This window comes from Falco peregrinus, chromosome 2 (assembly GCF_023634155.1).
Source record: "Falco peregrinus isolate bFalPer1 chromosome 2, bFalPer1.pri, whole genome shotgun sequence".
Lineage (NCBI taxonomy): Eukaryota > Metazoa > Chordata > Aves > Falconiformes > Falconidae > Falco > Falco peregrinus.
Window position 1 is genome coordinate 81,053,578 of NC_073722.1, and position 23,781 is coordinate 81,077,358.

At 34.1% G+C, this 23,781-nt stretch overlaps 1 protein-coding gene across 4 annotated transcripts in view; it reads right to left on the reverse strand.

Annotated features, from left to right (window-relative positions):
• FSTL5 (follistatin like 5) overlaps positions 1–23,781 on the reverse strand; it is a 322,297-nt gene that overhangs the window by 259,455 nt on the left and 39,061 nt on the right. For 2 of the 4 annotated variants that reach the window (XM_055797132.1, XM_055797130.1), the window contains exon 3: positions 13,090–13,120. In XM_055797132.1, coding sequence (XP_055653107.1) covers positions 13,090–13,120 — 31 coding nt within the window. Of the gene's footprint in view, positions 1–13,089; positions 13,124–23,781 lie in introns of all 4 variants that reach the window. The other 2 variants (XM_055797131.1, XM_027776976.2) reach the window with 1 other exon arrangement.

The following is a 23,781-nucleotide window of genomic DNA, read 5'->3' on the forward strand; positions in this document are numbered from 1 at the left end:
GAGAAATAAAAGATCAAATTAGTCAGTGTCAATATATACTATTGTATTTACCAAGTTATAATAAAGACAGTTTAAAGCTAATCTGCATTTTTACTGAAATATTGCAGAGCTTAGCAACTGTGCCACTCTTCATTGTGAACAAGTGGGAGCCTAGATTCACTCTACACAACTAATTCCCCACTAAATTTGCAAAAAACAGCAAAACTAAAAACTAAAACCCCATCCATTTATACAGAGCATGCTGAACCACCCTAGAAAGACTAAGCAATATAAATATATTGTTTAGATTTTATTTCATTAATCATACCTATAATTCAATATATTGCTTTTATTTTGAGATGTCAATGACAATTATAAAGTAGCAAGATTTTTCAGTGTTTCTGAGGAATGAAGGTCTGATTACTGCTAATTAGACCACAGTGCAAGCTACATATACTACCCCTTGAGCATAGAAATTATGATACCAGAACACTATTTCATTGGGTTTTTTTTCCCCATTTGTAGTGTATTTTCAGTGAGCAGCTATCCTTGAAGCTACAAAATCACAGCTTTCACATTTTTTGAGGAAGAATCAATGTATACTAATTAGAACCTTGGTGGCACTTCTTTATTCTTCTATTCCTCCTGACAGCTTTCATTTAATCAGCAATTTAATCAGCTAAGAAAAATACTTGGCTTAATATTCTTGAATCTATTTATTTTTAACCATAATAAATTTTTTCCTAAATTTCTATTCAAGCAATGTCATCATTGATTTTTATGGTGTTTTAAGAGAATAAAAACATCAAGATTTGACTGATTATTGCTAGTGAGGCAGTGTTCACAATTGTATCTGTGTGAACCTTATTATCAAGAATTTTTGTATTGAGACCCTGCCAGCATAGTGGTCAAAGACAATGCTTAGACTAAGTCTAGACAGGAAGCCAAATGCTAGAAAACAAAATATATATAACCAGTGCATCATATTTCCACATAGATTCTACATGATACAAAGTCCAGCAAGTATGAAGAGGAGAAAGCATCCTACTATATCACTTTGCTTTTGGATACAAAGACACTTCCTTATAGAATGGTATTTAGATGTGCAATCATTTGTATCAAATCTCTTAAATTATTTAACCAAGGATCACCGAGGACTTTGTCAACCGTGTATTTACCTTTCAACCAATCCTTGTGCAAGAAAATTCTGCTAGATGTATGGACAAAAATCTGTCCTATTGTATTTCTTTCCCAGGTTGGAAACACTGTTAAACAGCTTTTTAATCAATAACTGTTGCCTAAACAGCCAAATGCCTGCATTTGTAGTTATGCAGGGCCACACAGCATGACAGGCTGTTACTACCACTGCCATGATACCATATAGCTATCCTTTCAGTATCTGAGCAAAAAAAAAAAAATAATTGGCAAACCTTATTGTCAACTATTACCATTTTGTAAAGACAAACTTTTTCTGACAATTATCTGTACATCATATACATTAAAAATCTTTAAGAATCAGTAGGAATTTATCTTATTAGGATTTCAGATAACACCATAAAGACTAGAAAAATATCTGAATGAGTATTAATTAATAAAATACAATTATTTCTTGAAGATTCATCAGGCTCTCCAAGGTGATGGAAGTATGGATCAAACGACAAAATATATGCAGGCAAAGACATGAACCAAACTGAGTGTTCACCTGAACTGTTTTCCCTCAGAATATCCCATAAAGTCCACTCCTCTTTGGAATCTGAAACTGAAAACTGTGTTTCCTGTGACTACGAAAAAAGCTAGAAGTTACTCCAAATACTTGATCTTTAAAAAGCTTTGGAAGTTCAAAGGCATATCCTATGCTTGGATATTCAAGATAGGCTGTTCTTTAAAGCCTTACACATATTCTGTCCTGAGAACATGGATTGCCCTTCAGCCATATCAAATCATCAGAGATACGAATGGCTGGTATGAAAAACGGAGACTTAGCTTAAACAAAATGGTGCACAGGTGGGAAGAACACTGAAAAAGAAGGCTTTAGGGAAAATTATCCAGACCATGCTACACAAATAGTGTTATGTTTACACAGGAAACAGAAGGCAGCAAAACAGAGGTTTTATCATATCCCAGATTAAGCCTATTACCTTGCCCTGTAAACACATTATCTTGGATTAGTCTTTCACATAAGGGAAGTCTTGCTTCAATTTAAAGGAGAGGCTGTGGGTTCTTCTACCATCTGCTTCAGGCAATTTCCTGAGGGTTTTTTTTCATTACTGTATCACTTTGCATGAACTCAAAAAAAAAATGCCGACTGACAATGCACAAAATCTCTTCCTTAGTTCCAGAGAACCAGTGAAATTCCTTCTGAAACAGGTTTCATTCCATTTTTGCTATTATCATTCACACACATTCATACATGGGATTTTTAAATCTGGTGCTATTATATTAATTCATGCAAAGTGGAATAAACTGCACATAGAAAAATATCTTGGTTATGCAAGGAGAAATGCCTCTGGTTTAAAATAATGATAGTCTAGCTAACTCTTCATCTCTGCAGTTCCATACTCTTTTCAAACATTTTTACCAAAACACTTTTCAAGTCTTCCATTCTGCTAGGCAAAACAAGTTGAGTTCTTGAGTTTTCACTTATAAAATTCTATCTGATCACTGCAGTAGCCCTTCTCTGTACCTGCTGAAGATTAAATTCAATTCAATCTGAAACGTGAACATTCAGACATAGATACAGTACGTCAGATGAGGTTTAAGTTGTGTCATATATAATACTTTTTATTATTTCTCTATCTCTGCTAGGAAAACCTTCCCTGATATCTTATTTATGAACACATCTGTTTCTTTATGACATGTTGGTTACTCAAGCCATCATACAATTGGTTAATTTTTTTCTCCTTTTTTCTTTGTTGTTTCAAAATTATAACCTTGTTTATAGCAAAAAGGGTATTCTGGTTCCTTGAAATTTGTAGCATCATATTTGATCTCATTTTCAATTTAAACCTGAAAAACATTCAATTCCTTCAGCAATTTATGTAGATCTATATCGTAGTAACTCGACTGGCAAGTCCTTGCAAAATCAGTAGTTTCCTTTTTCTTCAGGAGATGTTATAACTTTTGTTAATTTATGTGAATTTAAAGGAAAAAAACCCACATTTTTTTTTTAATATCTCATTCCTTTTTACATTTTAACAAACCTTTAAAAAACTATTTACAAAAATGCCCAGAATTTCATTATTAGGAAGAAAGTATAGAAAGTTGCATTCATTTACTGAAAGTGTATGCAACTGCATAATCAAAGCAGCTTATCTTTTTGTACTAATTACTTGAGTAGCTGCAATGTAACTATAGTTTTTCACTCTAACCAATTAAATTTTAAGGTACAAGCTCTCTAGCCAATTAATTTAAAATTTGATTTTAAATTAATCAAAATCTTTAAAAAGTTAAACTGCTTGTAGTTCTAGCCTCTAGAATATCTATGGCTAGCCAACACCTATATGGTTTGAAAAGTACACCTTCAGAAGATAAAATTTTCCCCATTTAAATGCCAGTAATGTCCCTTTGTGTTGAAATTATTTTCTGGAGAAGTTGTGCATAAATGGGGATCAATTCCAGTGTAAATTTCCTGGGGAAAAGAATTGTTCTCTACCTGGCAACAAAACTCTGTTTGTTTTCAAAAAAATGTGAAACACTAGAGCTCTTTTAAGTGCCAAACAGGACACATACCTGTAATGTTATGTTCATTTGTGTAACATCCATGGGGTCTTGCTTAGTCATATATCAAGGTACTAGACTATTAGTACGGTATTAGATAGAGGGATAGATATCTAATATGGTATTAGGTAGAGATATAGACACCCATACAAGTAACTTTTTTCCTAAAGATCCCTAGGTACTTCACAGTAGCAATAATAAAAGAATGTTTTTTCATATTTCTGTCATGTGGACAAAACAGCAGGAAACTTGTTCACCTTCTGTGGAAAAAAACCCCACTATTTCTTTTAATGAGATTCTTGAAAATGCTTTTGAATCAAGAAAAAGGGAAAAGGGGGAAAAAACAAATCACAAGTTTCATTAAGCTGTGTTGGAATACATATGGCTAGGTCTATTATTAATATTTGATGCAGTATAGTTTACAGCTGGTTCACCTAAGGAATTAGGTTTTCAGGTACTTGGGGAGCTATTTAAAATTTAAGGATTAAAAACTGAAAGGGGTTTATAAAAGAAACCTGCATTTCATATTTGTAAGTTGAAAAGCTGAAAGACGTTTGACTGACAGCAACCTCTGGTTTGGATCTCTTCAGAAAAGGGTCTAACAATTACCCACATTTAAACTGCTAGTTGAAATGGATGCATTCGTTCCTTGCAAAGTCTCCTTAGAAACACTAGACTAAAGCATAATCAAAACAGACAGCTGGGTCCACCCTTTATGATAATGTGCCATGTAGCTTTATTAATCTGACCTTTGGAAACAAATTAGAAATTTAATACTGCCCCACCATAATTATTAGTGGCAGGCTTTTTAGCACTCTTTAATTTGAACTTCACTTTAATATCTGTTTCCAGTTATGATGTAAACGTTAACAGGATCTGACACTGTTAATTCTGTTCTAGTGTCTGAAGCAATGGCAATAGAGTGTGCTTGGAGTAAACTAGAACATGACCTTAATGGATAATGAAATGCATCAACCCTTGCTATTCAACAAGTAAGGCAAAAAATTAATACTATAATTGTTTCAACTGGCATCTGAGTGATATACAGTGCTGCAATAATTAGGAGCGAGGGTAGGGGTGGAAATCAAGTTCACAGACTTATCTTTGAAGGTTATGTAAGCTGATTGTCCTTTAAGTAGCTTGCGAGAGTTACATGAGAAAATATGTTCCTGATATATAATCAAGAGCATTCTAAAAAATTCACAATGAATGCAAAAAGTAATTCTGTTTTAGATGGTATGAGTAAGGAAACTTCTCCTGTGTGACACAAATGTGTCATCTTTTCCTGCATAACTGTTCTTAAAAGAAATGTCTTATAGACTATAAACAGCACAGAAAACCTGTCTGCAAGTTATGTTGATAGCTATTAAACTTTAGTGTTACACATGTACAACAAAAAACAGTGGCACAGTAGCTGAATTAAAAAGACATCTATTTATAGGTATTTATTTTAAAACAATGTAAGTTAAACAGAAATTATTTCTGAAATATCAGTACGTGTGATCTGTTGCTTCTGAATGTTATGCAGCAGGACAACCACTTCGTTCCTTTAAATACTCCTTTGTGAACCGTAATTGAATTACTTGCTATATTGTTTTTTAAATTCATATTTTAAAAGCCATGCTTGTAGAGCTTGTAAAGATCCCTGTGGATTTTTAAAAGGATCTCTATGTATATCTTTTTATATAGTGATATAAATATCATAGCCTCCTTTTTGTTCAGGAACAAAGTATCACAGCAGAGTATTTTAGATAAGCCTATACTGAGATAATACTGAGATTTTCTGATAAAGCAAAGGTTATGCTGTCAGAGGGAAATTTCATCCCCGTCGGTGGGCGCACAGTTTTATGGGATGAAGAGGGTTTTCCGGCCAGTGTTGGTACAGTGACAGAACGATGGAAACAAATAATGAAAAGTGTTTTCCCAAAAATGGTAACATTGATTCTTTAAGCTGTTACATTGTATACTTATTTACAAATAAAATGTAAGTTTCTAGTGTAATAGCATCGTAACAGTTTCTAACATATGCTATTCTTTTTGAAAAACTATTATAAAAAGAAAACTTCAAGGTGTTAAGGTATGAAGATTATCTTGCTTCAGCAGCCTGTAACACAAAAAACAAGTTGCTCTTTCTATCATGCCATTTTGATTATTTGTAGTCATAACAATTGCCTTCACCTCACAAGTACTGTTCAGTAACCTGCCCCCACTGGCTATTATACCAAACTTAGCTAAGACCTACGGTGCGGATGTAAATCACGCTTTGCTCCTCAGTATGAGAACGGTAAGGTTCTGCCAGGGAACGAGGTGTGCAGAAGATGTGGACAACAGCTCAAACCAGTGTCCCTGAACGCGACACAGCCACGAGGGCTCTAAGCTTCACAGGGAATGACCCATTTTACATTCCTAGATTTCTGTGTTAGCTTAATCAAACGAATATTCGCTACGTGTGAGAAACATGACACACATACCCTACAGATACTGCACTAACGTTTATATTATGTATATTAAAGGATCCAAGCGTACTTTGTCATTGCATTGCCTTCTGCCTATGAATGTAGTGCAAGTCCTCAGTGCTCGAGAGCTAATTCAAATTACTTCATAAAACCATCTGTGGTTGGTGTACCTCTTTTAAGAGGAAAGAAGTAAACCAAAGCTAGAATTATTAAAAATACACATCTTCCAGAATATTTCTTCCGTAAACTGAAATTCAGTCTTATCTTAATCACAGAGGAGAATCTTAATATTTGAAATTACAGAGCTTTTAGAATTATTTTTTAACTTGCAAAACTCAATATTAGTGATAACAAAATGGACTAACTTAAAGAAGGTCATGTTCATTAACTCTTCTCAGCCTGCACCAGAAACAATGCAAGAAACTCTCCAAAACATTTTCAATAAAATGTTCAAGTTAAACAGTAGCTACTTTTACATGGAAGCTTTTAACCAAGATTTACTTGGAAAAAAAATCAAAACACTAAGAGTGCTGGCTGAACTCTACTGCTATTCAAAATCATTTGTGGGACACAGATCATTAAAATTCAGACTACTAATACATTTAAATAAGCAAAATTGCTACATTCATCTTTTGAATGACTTCTTTAAAGCTAGCAGAGTCTTAACAGGAATGAATATGTATTCCAGTAAGTATTCAAGGACTCCTTTCCCCTACCCTGCTGGTGTTGAATCTCTTCTCTGTCGTATCTCTTCAAATGAAGTGTTTGTGCACTACAGGGAGAAACTTCATTAATATCGCTGAACATATTCTCTCTAGTCAAGTTCAAAAGGTCTATGAAATAGATTTAACAGTTTAACAGAATGTAATGTAAATTTTAGAAGGACATGGGTGAATTTAAAAAAAAAACAAAACTAGATAAGGGTACCCATCTCTTGTGTTAGCTCTACAATGCTACTACATACAGAAATAACCGTTACATTTCTTGTTAGTACAGATATAGCATTTTGCAGAATAAGAGTTCTTGCTTGGAATTTTGACACAGGCTATTTTTTTTCCCCTCAGATGTCCATTTCTCTGCCATAAAGGAAATTGAAAGAAGAAAGAAATTCTTTGTGTATATAACTTCTAAAGCTGCTAATAAGTCAGATACACCTCATATGAATTTCATTCTATTATGAATGCAATAAAACACAGTTGGAGAACATTTCTGTCTTTACATTTAATCTATTATCATTGTATATATAATACATATTTATATGATAATATATATGTAATATATATCAGTATGTATCGGTGTAGTGGTCATCAGGGTATGTGTGACCCCCTGACGTCACTCTAGATTAGTGGTAGAAATAATGAACATATGCATTTAGAAAAATTACAGACATAGCTTGTTATTCCAATTCATTTTCTGACTATACAGCGACAGCTGTGAATTTCTGTGTAATTTACAAAAACTTTTCAGACTCATTCTGGCTCTTTTGTTTCCTAGTTATTATCTTAGTATACATACTTGTTCGTAGCACAAGTGGATTTAGAAACTTTGGAGACAGCCAATATAAAGTTTGAAATAACTCCTATGCTGAAATACAGACATAACTTGTAATGTAACACAGAAGAAACTCTATGCAGTGCTGTTGCTCCCCTGACACCACCATACTCAAACTGCAGTTTTATGGAGTTGGTATGGAATATATGTCTGCATTTTAAAATGTGTTAAATGCTGTCATTCTGTTATATCTGAGCCATGCTGCATTCACTTTTTATTACTTGAGTACTTTTGTTTACTTTCCTAACATAAAGAACATTTATCTCAATACAACAACTGGTGAGTCAAACATATTACTGCAGTTAACTCTGTGGCGTCACACTGGTAGGCAAGTCTGACTAGGCTACTGTATAAATACTGTGCTGTGTTGACAGATCAATCTCAAAACTGGAATGCAGCTTCATCAATTAATGCTTTGTTTAAAATAAATATGAAAGTCTTTTCACAAGTCTGTATACTATAGCACAGAACTTACTCTTAATGTATATTTGCAAAGTCTAAGTCATTGCACTGTTATCAAAGATACTATCTAGAACTGATATCTGACTCTCTGACCCACACACTTTCTCACAATGAGCTTCTGGTCTGTTCAAAAATTAGATTGTAAGAAAAATTGTTACATTAAAATTATTTTCACATACAAAGAGATTTTTTTGTTTCCAATGTTCCTCATAATCTGACTCTAAACTGATTCAGAACCTAGGAAAAAAAATGGCATTTTTGTAAAAGTTAAACATGCTAAAGCCATTTCAAGATAATAATAATTTAGTAAAAGCCCTACAACATTCAATTAATAACACTCTGTCTGTGGGTCTCTTGTAAGAGCATGGACACAAAAAGGCTCGGAGATCTGTCCAGGTAGAACACCCTGCATTTCTTACAGCAGTTCCTGAGTGACAGAGGAGATTTGAGTTTCAGTTGACTGGGCTTTGGAGGTGCGTGGAATAGGAGGATAAAGGGGATAGTATTTGGCACACTTAATTCAAGCAATCCTCTTATCACCTCTTAAAAGTTTATTCACTCAGGTAAATTGGAACATAATGACAAAGAAAAAACTTCAGAATAAAAAGGTAGGTCCAATTTAGCAGCCATGTTCCAATGAAAACAACACGCTCAGATAAACACTTACTAACCTGCCTGCTGTTAGGTATATTCTCTGAAATACTTAGAGAAGGTAAGCATAAAATGAGAAAGTCTGAATACAATTAGAAACTCAGGTTGTAATTAAAATACGTCAGTCAGTATCCTCTAAAGTCTCTTTAGCTTTGGGTGTTAATGATGTTCAAAGTTCAGATCAATAGCGGTTAGCAAAAATTGTAATGGTATACTATAGTCAGTATCTAAAGTGTACTTAAATAAAGTAAAAATGTTCAAGTTAATATCATTTAAAATTATTTGCATGCACATTTTGCAAATGCTATAAAAAAATTTTTATATCTTTTAGTAACTATTCTTTAAGTTGCTAGAACAAATAGCTAGTTACATGAGCTGCGTACAATATCATCTTATTGTTCAGTATCAGCAAACAGACCACCTTACTCTCAGCTCAAAACTGGTGGTTAGCTTTTTTGTTCTGGTAGGTTTTCTCTGGTTTTGTTGTTGTTGTTGTTTTTGAAACATTAAACATTGCTTTTCTAGACTGAAATTAATTTTGCTTCTTAAAAAAGAAAATTACTGCACCATAGTTCAAAACAACAGTGACTAGTTTAAGAACTGATCATCTGAAATGTTACCAGTTAACAAAAATATTTTATGACTCATTATTTCCACTCTGACCATGCTTTTTTTGAGCAAAGAAATAGAGAAGACTTTGAAGTTTGGCAAATAGTTGATATGTGTCACTAGTAAACCTTCTGGTTCTTCAGAAATAAAAATTTTCCAGAATACTGTTGTCAGAAACAATTTCCACTTAAGCTTATCAAGTACTTTATTAAAAGCACCTGAAAGCCTCCAGAGCTAAACAACAGCTGGGAAGAAAATTCTGCACATTGCTTAAATACAACACAGTTTTTCTATTTCCAATTCATTGCAAAAATATCTATTTTATCATCCACTGTAGGTTTGGAATAAAATGTTCATTTATCTGAAGAAATTTGCAGTGGGAAAGAGGCGAGGAAGGTCAAACTGTTACTCCAAACCAGCAAGAAAAATTTAGCAATGTTTTAGTTTGTGATTGTTTGCCTTGTTATTTCTTTCATATTAAAGATGTGTTATGGAACTAATTTCATTTGCATTTTGCACTGGTGATAATAATTTTAATGCACGACATTTTCTCATAAATACAAGGAAGTTTGCCACTGTACACTAAAATTGTAAAATGTTAAGGTATTAATTTACATAGAAGTAGCATTGCTTTTTTTCTCAGTGTACACAAAAGACCTGTTATCCATTAAATAGCAAGAAAACACCCATTAAAACAAGAAAAAGAGTATCACAAATCAGAGAGCGAGGGGATTAGCATCAGAACAGGGCATGTTTGAGTATTGGCTTCTATTTTGGTGTGATCGACTTAGCGGCTGACAGCAGAAGTAACAGATGGGAAAAAAAGAGGGTCAGAAAAATGTCAGGAGAGCAAACAAACACTAAAAAACAATAACAATATCAGTACTAAAATACTACTAGTAATTCAGATTTTTTTTGTGGCAATAAATCAAGTAAAATGAAATATTACTAGGCACTTATAATAAAAGATGGGCAATGGTGCTTGTTGATAATGTCTTAATCCTGCTGAAGTCAAAAGGCATTTGACTTGAATTCTGCTGTAATATCCTCCTCTTATAAAAATACAATCTTAAAGAAATTCTTGATAAAAATTAGATACTGAAATACTGGTGTCAACAGAAGTTATGAGGCACACAACAGACTCCAGACTCATTTGGGAGGGATGGTTAACATGAGCTGTAATTGTCCTCTGAATTAAGATGACAGCATTGGTTCTGAAGGTTTCAGAACCTTTAAGGAATTTGGTTTTGTCCTTTTACCATATACAGTATCTGCCACATGCAAAAAGTGTAAGGAATGTTGTTAGAACCCTGTTGCCCCATCCCTGGCAGTGCTCAAGGCCAGGCTGGATGGGGCTTTGAGCAACCTGGTCTGGTGGAAGGTGTCCCTGCCCACGGCAGGGAGGTTGGAACAGGATGATCTTGAAGGACCCTTCCCAACCCAAACCATTCTATAAACACTGTATAACATAAATTATCCTGAGAACCTGGGGACAATTTACTTATCTCACAAGAACATATACACAACACAACACCTTAGGTACTCCATGTGAAGGGTAGCTGCTCATTGACAACACAGAAATGTTTAGGCTGAAACATTAATTTAGCCTTGTTTCACCCAAACCAACCAGTATTTTAAGCAGAAACATTTTACATATCTTATATGCTGTAAGTTACAACTGAAATAAAAATATCTTTATGAAACTTTGCAATGACATGGAAAAAGAACAAATAAAAACAAATAAGAAATTTAAAGAATATGAAGAGAAAGCCAAAAAAAACCCAGCCACAAAACAATCCTAAAGAAACATTAAGCAATTAAGCATACCTGCATATATATATTCCAAAACCTACCCTGTGTACAAGTAGTCTTTCAGACCCCTGAAATCTTCCAAGTTGAATTGTCAGTTTAGGCAGAGACATGCACAGCATGCAGGAAGTTTAGCAGATTAAAAATTTCCTCAAGAGATGTTACAGATACAATCACAACAAATTTTGTGCAGCTGAGCATCAATTTCACTGCCTGTTTGGAGATAATGGATATCTCCCTTCAAGTAGAGTGTAACACTTTCTTTTGGCTGTAGCTGTGGGCAATAAGCCCTTGAAAATTGTTTCTGTGGTTACTTAACTAAACTAACAGCTAATGAATATGATGGGTATTCCTAACTAGCTTATTATATTGCTCCTACTTTTACTTGTTCCTCACATATATACCATAATGACCATACACCTGGCAATACAGTGGGGTGGGAGGGGGAGGGAGGGGGAGCGTAAAACAGCATAATATAACTGAAACAAATCATAAAAAGTCACAAAGAATGGCTGATATCAGGATCCTTCTTTGTAGATAAAGGCTTGAAGTTTGTAATTTCTCTAAAATTAAGTATTTACAAATATCTTAGTTTTGTAATCTAGTCTGAGCTTTCACAGTCCTTTATATAATTTGTATTAAGTCATAATACTGGAAAAGTTTTTAAACAATATATCATGGATACATCCACTACATCTAGAGATGATTCAACTTTATATTGAATTACCTCAGAAAAGAAAATTATAAATCACAAACGGGTTGAAACTGAAGGGGTTTTTTTGGTTTATTTTACCATGCACACTCTTCAGTTGAAAGACCATAAGTCCTGTAGATGATACAAATTACCCTATCACCATGAAAAATGTAATTGTCCTGACAGAACTCCAAACAACCATCAGATTTAGTTTGCCTTTAGATGCCCATGTATAACCTCCGTGTAAGGCAAAGCAAGGCAATTTTGATAAATGAGTACTGTGATACATAAATAACTGAATTAAGAACAGCTAACTCAGGTGATATGATTAACCGTTTCTTCCTAAGACAATAAAAAAATACATAGGTTAGTTTGTCACTCAATTCCCTCCTCTCTTTGTAACCTTTAACTAGGTTCTACCACCTTCCCTTTGTTTTCCTTTGAAAGTACCTCATAGCCTACCTCTAGAGGCAATTAAAATATCAACAGAACAATCTTTGCCTCTATTGGCAATTTTGACTTTCATTGCTTGCTTAGCAAACTTTTAACTGAGATTCGAGTGTTCTGTCTCTTAACAGACTTAGAAAGAAGCATAAAATCCACAGTTTGGGTTTCTGAACTCTTAATTTTCTTGATACACGGCTATTTCTTTAACCTGGATATTCTCTCTCTTGTAGTGCTTAGCCACTGGCACAGAGTGAGGTGCAGTGAAAGTATAAAAAAATATATGCAAAACCCACAGATGACAGTAGTTTTGCAAGGTAGCCTACTAAGGACATGATTAATTTATGCATAAACTGGAATCACATCCAGTTAAAGATTTATTGAATGGAAAGGGAGAATCTAAAGTGATGGTACTGATGTTTCATTGAAGTATAATAAGCACCCACAGTCGAGGACACAAACTTGGTGAGAAGTTGTGCAGCCAACCCAATCCAGACTACAGCAGGCAGCTTTGTTCATCTCAAGCAAAGTTCCAAAAATAGTAGATTATGCATTTACTTTCTATATTTCATCCCCCTTTCCTGGATATTATTTTTGTCGTTTCAAATACAAAAATACTGAGCAAACAATTTGTCTGGATAATTTTTTACCAGCAAGGGATGTTAGATTTGTGATATTTGTAAGAATCTTCACATTGTGAAAATAATTAGCGCTTACCTTTATTTCTTGAGCTTTCCTGATTCTTTTCCTGCTGCAATTAAAAGTAGAAAAATATATTATTTACAGAATTTGTTAGCACAAAAAAGCATAGACTACAGATCCAAATGGACTGTCTAGTTCATGATCCTTCCTGCTCCAAGATAAAATCAGCTGCACTTTACCGGCTGCAGGAAGATTCCTACATACCCTGTGTTTAAAATTCCCTAGTACTTTTCACATTTTTTTCACAATGACAGTGATTAAGCACTGGAACACATTGTCCAAAGAGGCCATGCAGTCTCTCAGACTGTATGCTCTCAGATGCTCATTATTCAACTGAACAATACACTGAACAACCTGACGTAATTTTGAAGTTATATCTGCTTTAAGCAACTGGTTAAACCAGGTAACTGTAGAGGCCACTGTAAGCCTAAATTATTCCATGATATGGATAGGGTGTTCCAGAACCTTGTAAACCCTGAAGCAGTGCTTAACCATCCTCCGTTTCATCCTGAAAGTAAATTTGCCAAAATCTCCTCAACTACAAAAAGAAAAAATTATTATTTTTACTGACTTGCTAACATCACAGTGAAGATAGACATCATTTCATCTTTAAAGCAAAAAAAAGTCATCTTCTCTTGCTTCAGTTACCTTCCAGTCTTCTCCATTTTTAACAATTTTAATATGCCTAAATCATTCCAATATTTTAATTCAGAATTGTCTAGAACCAAGGATTTTTAAAAATACATCAGCTCTTTAACTGCATCATCAACCCATAACATATGTTGACATATTTCAAAATAACATTTCCCTTCCAAAAAACCAGTATAACACAGCTGCTTTCAACAGGTTTTTTACTATGATCCCCTTACTTGTTCAGTCTTTAAGCAACTTTAACCAACCAGTCTTTTTCCATAGCATCTAGTTATTTTTTGTATTGGATTTTCTTTGAAATACCATTGTATTATTTTTCTGTAAAAATGCATTTAAAAATAACATAAAAACATGTTAGGAGGTAACAGGAAAAGATTCCTCCTGCTGAGGCAACACCACACAAAAATGGATGTAAACTTCCATATTTAGAAAACAGTCAGCTGGATAAAGCCTCTGAATCTCTTTTTTTTATGAATAAGCAGAGCAAGTCATTCTCACACCTACATCCAGAAGACTAAATTGGAGGCAGCTGTTCATGGAGTGAGAGACTTTATATTTCTTGTTATGCAAAAATACCCATCTTTTACCTCTGGAAGACCAAATTTGTATTTCTGTTATTCCTTAAAAAGCCTATGTTTGAGACATTGGTCACGTAAGTCTTTTAGTTATTATTTCTAATGATGAGGAACAGGAAAGGAGGGCAGAGGGCAGGAGAGAAAACTGAGACAGGAGTTAGCACTGGGGTGCATTGCAACACAACCCATTCTATGATTCTGTGACTGACCAGTATCACATCATTTGCACATGGTATGAAACAACTCACAGGCAATTTAGAATCTCACAGAGGTGGATATTTCTTTCATATTCCAGTAAAAACAATAACTTTTAAAATCCTTATACATATTAATATAGTATTAATTCTCAATACTGATACCAAGAACTGAAATAATGTATGTGGGTATGTGTGAATGTATCATATGTATGAAATGGGTCATGGCTAACTTAGGTAGGCACTAGACAGTTTATGAAGCAATAAAATCTCTGAATCCTTTCTATAAAAGTATAAAAAAAAAAATTTTTCCATCAGCCATGTACTATGCTATCTGGGTGTTAGTCTCAAATTTTGTAAATATTTATAGAACAAACTTGTTAACCAGAAATCATGAAAAAGGTACTTCCTCTAATTATGTTAGATGTGTTGAATTATTGCCTTCAAGCTAACAAAGCAGCATGGCATCAAAAATTAATTATGAAAAAAATTGTTTTGGAGTTAACTCAAAATCTTTAAATGGCTGAAACTTATGGTTTTACTATTTTGAACTAAAAATCATCAGTGCAATACTTTACTGAAAACAACCAACTCCAGCCTCAAGCTTCCTTCAAATATACATTCCAATAATTTTTCAGAAAACTTTTTACATTTTGTATTTTTACTTGCACAACAATTCCTGTACAGTGGTTTCTGAATAATGAAGCCTAAGTGCTTCTGAAGTTATTTCTTTTTTATTTGAGCAAGTACTTATTAAGCCACATTTTCCAGTTGTATTACTTGTTTCACATGCTAAAATATGGAATGAAAATCCATTTGAAAATTAATGGTATATTTACATAGTAACTTACTCTTTAAGCAGCTTACTTCTTAAATGCTTTACATTCCGTATCTAAACCATTATGATGTCTTACTAAAAGGCCTGATTTCCCTGTTTAGTATTAGTAGTAGAAACTCATTTACAAGAAAGAAACAGATAAAATACAGGCTGAAACTGGAGGGGGAGGGGGGGTGGGGAGGGGGAAGCAGCAAGTTAATTAAGTACATTTGCTAAAGGACTCACTGAATACTCTGAAACTACAACTAATGCCACAGCTCTTCTGTTTATTCATTTTGATTTCACTGTCTGGCACACATCTTTTGTTTGCTTGGCAAACATTGAATAATTATTTTCTACTTGGGCAACAACTGCTACCATAGCCTGTTCTCCTCTGTCCTCCTCATTGAATTTTAGGTTTATTTGATTTTCTGACTGATGAGTTATTTCTTCAGAAATGCCAAAGTCCACATAACATGAAAGTTTGAAAGTATGTTTTCTTTAGTATCACCTTTGTACCTATAACTGCATGTGTTCATTAAACGCCTTCATACCATCTACATGAGAATGAACACAGTAAAAAATCTGCCACATAACCTGATATTCAGTATTAAGTATACACTGAGCTAGTTGTCTTCAAAGACATAAAAAAACCCTATGAGAATTTACTCAAGGCAGTAATCTACCCACAAAATTTCAAACTTTGCTTTTACACAGTTATACAAAGAGATTATCTTTGTTTTGGTACTGTAATTTTTCAAATATTTGATGCTTTGTAAGTTTATGCCAGTAAAAATTATATTGGAAAGAGGCTAAGTCCAAACCAAAAGGGCTTGTTACTACACAGCTCTTACCACATCCATTTAGTCTTATGTATGTCCAGATTATACATATAAATCGATGGAAAAGTTAATGTCTACACCAATATGTATGCCTTTTAATAGTATATCTTTTGATAGCACTTTTCCCAGTTACCATGCAAATAATTTCAGAATAAGACTTATTACCTGTCTTTGAGTAATATAGAAAAATATCACCTGAAACCATTTCTCTGCATTCACATTGCTGTTTAAACTTTACCAAGGAGTTTTGAAATTGATGAAAAGAATAAAGCTATAATCAAGTATTTTATAATTCACATGGATGTAAAAATGTTTAGCTACCATTAACTTAAACAGTGACGCCATCTAATCTGCAAACAACTAAAATGTATTATTTCAGTTTTTCTTATTTTGTAAAATATGGGTAGTGATGCAATATTTGTGTTGTTCCTGCAATCTGATCTTACAAACCCAAGTCAATGACTTTTCTTCTTGTTTCAAAACAAAGAAGTATGTCTAAACCTATACCTATCCAGAGAGCATGTTTTCAGATTTCTCCATAACTACATTAGAAATACTTGTCATATATTTTTTTAGATTTATTTTAAAGAAAAGGAAAAAAAATACTTCTGCCTTTATGAACAATAAAATATAGTGTACTAGATTGTAAAGCATTTTCACTTACCCACTTAATGTTTCCTAAATCAATGAATGCTGTTTCCTGAAATACAGGATATGATATGACAGGCTGAATTTACAAGTAAATCTAAAGTCCTGATTTTCATGCTGCATTAAAACTATAGCAATATTTGTAGTATTGCTTAACCCCTTTGACATTTCTTTATAAACTACAGTCAGCATTTGGTTTAGAAGAACTGTCTAGTACTTTCTTCTAGTCTTCACAAAGGAGCATTTGCTTTTATTTTGATTTTATACCTCTTCAGAGGTCAGAGAGCGAAACTTAGACTTTAACAGGCCAGACCATTGTAAACTCAGTGGAATTTTATGAGAAGCAGTCTGTGCTTATTAAAAAAAAAAAAAAAAGGGGGGGGGGGGGGGGGACTCACGGGGGGGTCAGGATTTAGTGCCAAATTGTAGCCAAGTCATATTAGCACTCAGATGCTAGCATTTATAGGTTCCATGAATCCTTTTTAGTTCCATGAAGCTCACTAGTCTTCCCCCGCCCCTTCCTTTAGTTTGCAATTAGAAGAACAGATTTTTTTCCAACAAAGTTGCAAAGCCTATAACGTCTGCTCCATACACTACAGTAAGTAGATTCTGACGTCTTAATCCAAGCACTAATTACTGTATCAGAGTGGTGTTGCAGAAAAGCAATCTTAAAAATCAAATCATGGCATCAAAGGCAAAGAGAAACACTGAAAAGGATAAGAAAGACTTTTTAGGGAAAACAGTACAACAAGCTCAGCAAAGTTAGGAAAGAAAATTGCCTAGATGAAATGTTAAAATAAAAAAAAAAAACCAGGACTTCAATGACTCCAAACCCCCCACATTTCAAGGAAAGAAGGCATTAGCTGAAAACACCTTTTATTTTATTTCATTTTTCTAATATCTTTATTTTTTTTTTAATTTCAGCTGAAGATTTTTGAGCAGCTTTTCATAGCTTAGTTCTCTCAAAAGACTCAAATTTTAATTTTAAGTTTTATTTAATTTTAAGTTGCTATTCCATCTACTAAGAAAAAAATTTGCTAGCAGATCGTAGACGAGCCTCAGTATGATACATGTCTTGGGCCAGCAAGGCACTTGGTAGCAGCAAAGTGCATCCAGATGGAAAGAGAAGTCCGTAAACCTGAAGTTATTTCAAGATTAATGGGTGATTAGACTAGGTGTAGCAGACTACGTGTAGTAGACTAGGTGAACTGTGAAATTAACCTTCTGCCTAGGGAAAGCCTGCTATATTAGACTTTTCAACTGAAAACATGGAGTTAAAAAATACAGAAAAATTTATACTGAAGGTGCATTAAATACAGACTCTTGCTTATTATTAAAAGATAAAGTATGCAAATCAATCTATACAGAAAACCACTAAGCAGCAATGATTTGTGTTAGTGAGTAAGTGTTATAAGCACCTATAACTTAAAAAAATTAAGTACAGATGCTCAGGGAAATAGGAACTACTTGTCCTGATGGGAAACAAACAAACAAACCTCTCAGAGTCCTGGAACATGAGAGACGTAAACAAACAACTGTTCATCAAGACAGGTATTTCCAATTAGATATTTTCACTTGCATTTGTGCAGGATGTTAGGGTTCTGATGTTAGTTGGCCTTAAAATAAAATAAAATAAATCTACCCATATGCTATTAGAAAGCAAGTAAAAATGTGCAAACATCACTGTACTAAGTAAAACATGATAATTCTGTCTAAACACTGTGGTGTGGAGAAGTTAATAGACCTGCATTTGCGCACATTTCTGTTATTTTTATCCCGTAATGCATTATGATATGCATACAAAATATTTTCACATCATTTATTAACAATCAAATATATTATATATATTTACTGTCTAAATAACACCAAGATGATTACACAAACCACAATATTCTATTGTTATCTATTGCTACAAGTAATCTGTAAACAGGACAAATTGTCATGCATCCCAGGATTTTTTATCTGCTTCAATACAGAAAAATAGTTTTGAATTTAACAATCTCCAGCCAAATTAATCAGACAAGTTGTGTGGCTTTGCATGGTTTTGTGTTGCATCACATTGTATCAGCCTGATGAAATGTGATGATGCAGAACATACTAGAACTGTAAAGAAACCTTCCTGAGGTGTCCAACAGACTGAATTAAATGTAAACTTTTCAAAGCACAGTGGATGAAAGTGGAGAAAATGTTAGATTTTCTGCTGTGTTTGTGAACTAAAAAAGATCATGGACGGCTGACCACACAAATCACTATTCTGGCAAATCATAAGTTATAAACTATTTGCAATATATATCAAACTAGGCTCTGTAAAGAAACTGATTTAAATACACACAGAAATGCTTTTGCAAGGTTTAAAAGCTGCTTTTCTAGTGCTATTTTCTCTTTGTCTTAACAGACAAATAGTATTGGTATCTCTTAAAACATCCTAACATTTTGACATCATCATTGCTTAGAAATGGCATTATTAGTAACTAATGTTGGCATAGTATCAAATTTTATTTAGAAAAAGAGCTTCATATTAGCAGTAAGGGGAGTAGAGCAGGATGGTCAAAGGGACTGTTAATGTACAGTGATTCCAAAGAAGGTACACAGCCATTTATAAAAAAGACCAGAGCTGATTTGTAGAGGAAGATAAGATTCTAGGACTAACAAAATCCACCAGCCATTTTAGAAACAGTAAAGTTATTTTCTTAGTCCCATTTAAATATGTATCATGGACATTTTGTTTGGTTTTCTGTTTTTGACAGAAGTGTTGGTATTTATAAACCATGAATGCTGCATATAGAAGCATATTGACTTCCACTTAATTCTGTTTTTAAAAGGCAAACTACATACTTGTATTGCATCTAGAGCTTCACTCATGTCTCCACCTGAATCATCTGCCAAGACTCTGCGTATGTGTCTGCCACAGGGGGCTAATGATAAAGAAGAGGAGCCTGATTTCTTTCTTGCAAAACTCAGTCAAAGTCTCTTTTCCCGTGGTGGCTGTATTTAAAAAGTAGCTGCTGAATTAATGGAATTCTTAAAATAAACAAAGTGCTAATTAGTCTAAAACCTGGTAGATTGTCCTTGATATTTGACAAAAATTAAAATAATTTAATAAACATAAGCCACTAATAACAGAAACTGATGAAAAAGGGAGTGCAAACTTATTTGCTTGATTAACATTTTATAATTAAGATTTATCATTAGTCATATCATAAAATGTAGTTAAAATGCAGAAAATTAGTTTTGCGTTCATTACATTTAATGTTCATTCTGCAGTAGGGGTGCTTTATTACTATATAGTAAATCAAAATAATTAAAGGAATAATTAAATATTATCTTTAATAACAAATGAGAAATACCAAGAAAATTATTTCTATTTATAGTTTAATGTTGTTAAAACATACACAAGCTATAGTGTAAAAAACAACATATTGGCTTATATTGATACAACAGCTTTAATTATAAAAAATCTGAATTATACGTGTACAGAAACTTTTTATTCATGGATGAAATAGTAGCATGGTCACAGCCACAGAAAGCAAGTGCACATACGGTACAAGACAATTTGGTATACTATTCTCAGAGCTAATTTGATCAGTGACATTATGCTGAAATTTGCATTTCAAAAAAGTTTCACAGAATCAGACTTCAGACTCTTAGCAACTGCAGTACAATTACAATTTAAACCAAAAACGTATGCAAAGAAGCAGCAAACATTTACATTTGTAAAGCTATTCTGTTAAGTAGCAATAAGCAAGGCCTTGCTTACTACAGTAAGGAAGGAAGAAACAATGAGCAAAAAGCGATCCATTTTCTTGTCAGAATACTATTTACTACAGAATGCTTTGTAATTTAATGACGGCAATAGGATTCTTGCACTAATATTCTGCATACACAGCTCAGTCTTGTTTGAGGTTGACACCATTTACAGCAGCAAATTCTGGGAAAATAATATGCACAGGTTGTTATTGTATCAGCTAAAGCATCACATGAATGTAAGACTGTGTGAAGGAAACAAGATGTGGGGCAAGGTGGCTAGGGAGAAGTAAGGAAAAATATAAAGCTGTTGAAGTTCTCACCACTAATGACATTCCCAGGATTCAGTATTACTAGATATTACAGTCTTAGAATAAGCCTTACAGGCCTCTGGAGAAAATCTGATGAAGTCTTGAATTTATGAACTTTAATTCGTGGGACCATGCAAGGGACTCAACAGTGTTTGGGAAGCCTAGATACAAGACTGAAAGATTTGTTTAATTAGAAAAACCAACCAAACAACCCACAAAACCCAAACAAACAAACAAACCCCCAACCCCAACAAAAAGCCAACCACAGCGGTGGGAGTGGGGGTAACTGTGAAATCTGTGGATTGGGTTCTTGATTTGCTGATTTAGATCCCCGAGGAAGAACAAACACGGCAGACTCGGGAAGGGCAGTATGATGAAGCAGTTGTTCCCCTTTGTGTGCAGCAAATTACAACCCCTCAAAGGAAAGGGGAAGCAGAGAAAAAATAAAGATACGCAAAAGTTCCACATCACCTTATCTACACCTATAGACTTGAAGGAAAACTATTCTCCAGATCAGGCTTCAACAAAGCATGCACTTTCTTCTGTCCACTTTCCATCCAGAGAAGTTCTACACAAAGGGTAATTCACGGTACCTCTATTTAGGCACGTCTGACTGTGCATTGAAGCAAATGGCCTAGCTAAGGCCAGTGCGTGCCCTGCTAAGCACCACAGTGGCCTGGGACTATGTGGTGCAGAGCCCAGAAAGCCTGGCCCTCAAGGTGAAACAACTGCCCTGGGCCAACGGTGCAGTCTGATGCCTCATGTGCTTCAGTACCATCTGAATTGGAGTAGCTTTATGCTGATGTCACCATAACATTGTACACACCGTATGTATATACTACGTTTTACATTCTACAAAATAAGACTTCCTTTCCAAAATAAGCAGAGAGAGAAAGATTAATGGATTTTAAAAGCAACAGTTCTTCAGATGGAATTGTTGATGATTCATGTGGACATATTTCCTAGAACTACTTACTCCCTAGTGTAAAACGACCTGCCTGCAGCAGGCGGCAGGTAGCTCCCGAGGGAAACAAGCACCCTCCAGTTAGGCCTCTGCGCCCTGAGGACTACTGCAGCTGAAAAGAAGCTGAGAAGTAGTTATTACTTTTATCTTATTTTTAAATTCAAGGATCTTCATTTCACTAAATCATTGCTTTTTAGTAGGATTATAAAGTTTTCTGTTTTCTTTTTATTTCCGCCGTAGGATCTTGTCCAAAAGGAATCTTAAGGATTCTACTGGCCCAATAAAACAGTAATCTTTCCTTCATTTTACTAAAGTGGAGATGGGCCTGTTTTCCAAATTCTGTCTTTTTTAAAAATGGAAAGAATCAGAGAATCAGACTTCATACTTTGTTCTCCAATGACAGACCAAATAGATGTTAAATATATAAGCAGTTTCACAGCACATGACAGAAAGAAGTTCTACCTATTTTATATGGCTGTGCAGTGTTGTTGGGTTTATAACACTTTAATCATTAAACCACTTTATGCATGGTTTAAGCAGGGGAAGTATCTGCTTTGGCATTGAAACATGTACCACTACAGCCAAAACATCCGACATACTAAAGACTCTATAAGCCAATTTATGTAGTCAAATCCAGGCTAAAACTCTCTTTAGCCAAGCTCGAGGAGCTATGGATGCTATGGAAATGATGGCTACACAGATGTTGGTTGTTGCTATTTGCGCATTTTTTGCACTAAACTTTGAACAGACATTCAGTGTAGAATTACTTCCACATGTATAGACAGTATAAGATGTACTTTCTTCCAGCCTACCAAGAAAGAAATGAGATAACATAGGACATCTGATAAGGTGCTGTAGATGAATATACTTATTTCATATAGTTCTTAATCATATTCAGCATATATATTTATTTTCAAGTTATCTGAGGACACTCCAGATTTGAGTAGACGAACAGGGAGAAAGATCTCCAAGAGGCAATATTTTAGCATACTGAAAATTATAAGGGACAGTATTTAATGGGTATTCTATTATCTTCCCCTCAGGTGAGCTTCTAAATCTCCATGTACCTTCACAATTACTGAAAATATTTCCTGACAGTATAATGTTATTCTCCCCACCCCTAAAAAAAAGAAAAAGGCAAGCAGCATAGATCTTAGCTGCGCAATTCCCGTTTACATTAGTGGGAGTAATTGGCCTAAACTACCTTTCTTTATTATTTTAGAGATGGTTTTAAAGTGTGATTTTCCAAAAAACACATAATATGCATTGCATTTTATTATTCAGCCTATGTGAGGCACATTCAGATCTTTTCTTTCTTCTGCAAATGTTCATCTAGAAAAAAGAAAATCTGCAGGAAGAATGACAATTGGAGTGTAGACACGAGAGCATCGACATCAATTACCTTCAAGGTAATTAGTTAGAATCCTGGAATGCAAGTAATATTTAGTCTCTGTTAGGACATAATTATGAGTAAAACTGTGGTAAATCTACCAGTATTGATTAAAAACAGTATGTTGAGAAATTTCTAGGAATAATATTTAGTTTCAGCAATTCATCTTACAAAGGCAAATAAGGTAGTGTTGCAAAGGAGAAGAAAAGCTCATGGTATGAATATTAATCAGTTACACCCACCCTTTTGTAACTTGTTCAACTATATATTTGAGGAATACATTCATTTTAACCAGAGATCTGATGAAAGTTTATAGCATATTACCCACCGTGTGACATTTAGGAAACCAGAAAATAAATTAGGATGATTTTTTTTCCTATTGAATCTAAGAAAATTCAGGATTAGCTCAGTATCTGATTGACGAATTTCAACTAACTTTTTAAAATGAATAATGAACTAAAGCTATATACACTACTGATACCAACAATTGGTTAAAGCCTCCCTACAGTGAAGCAGGCAATTATTATAAAACTTTTAGTTATTTTCTCCTGAAGTTCATATTAAAAGCAAG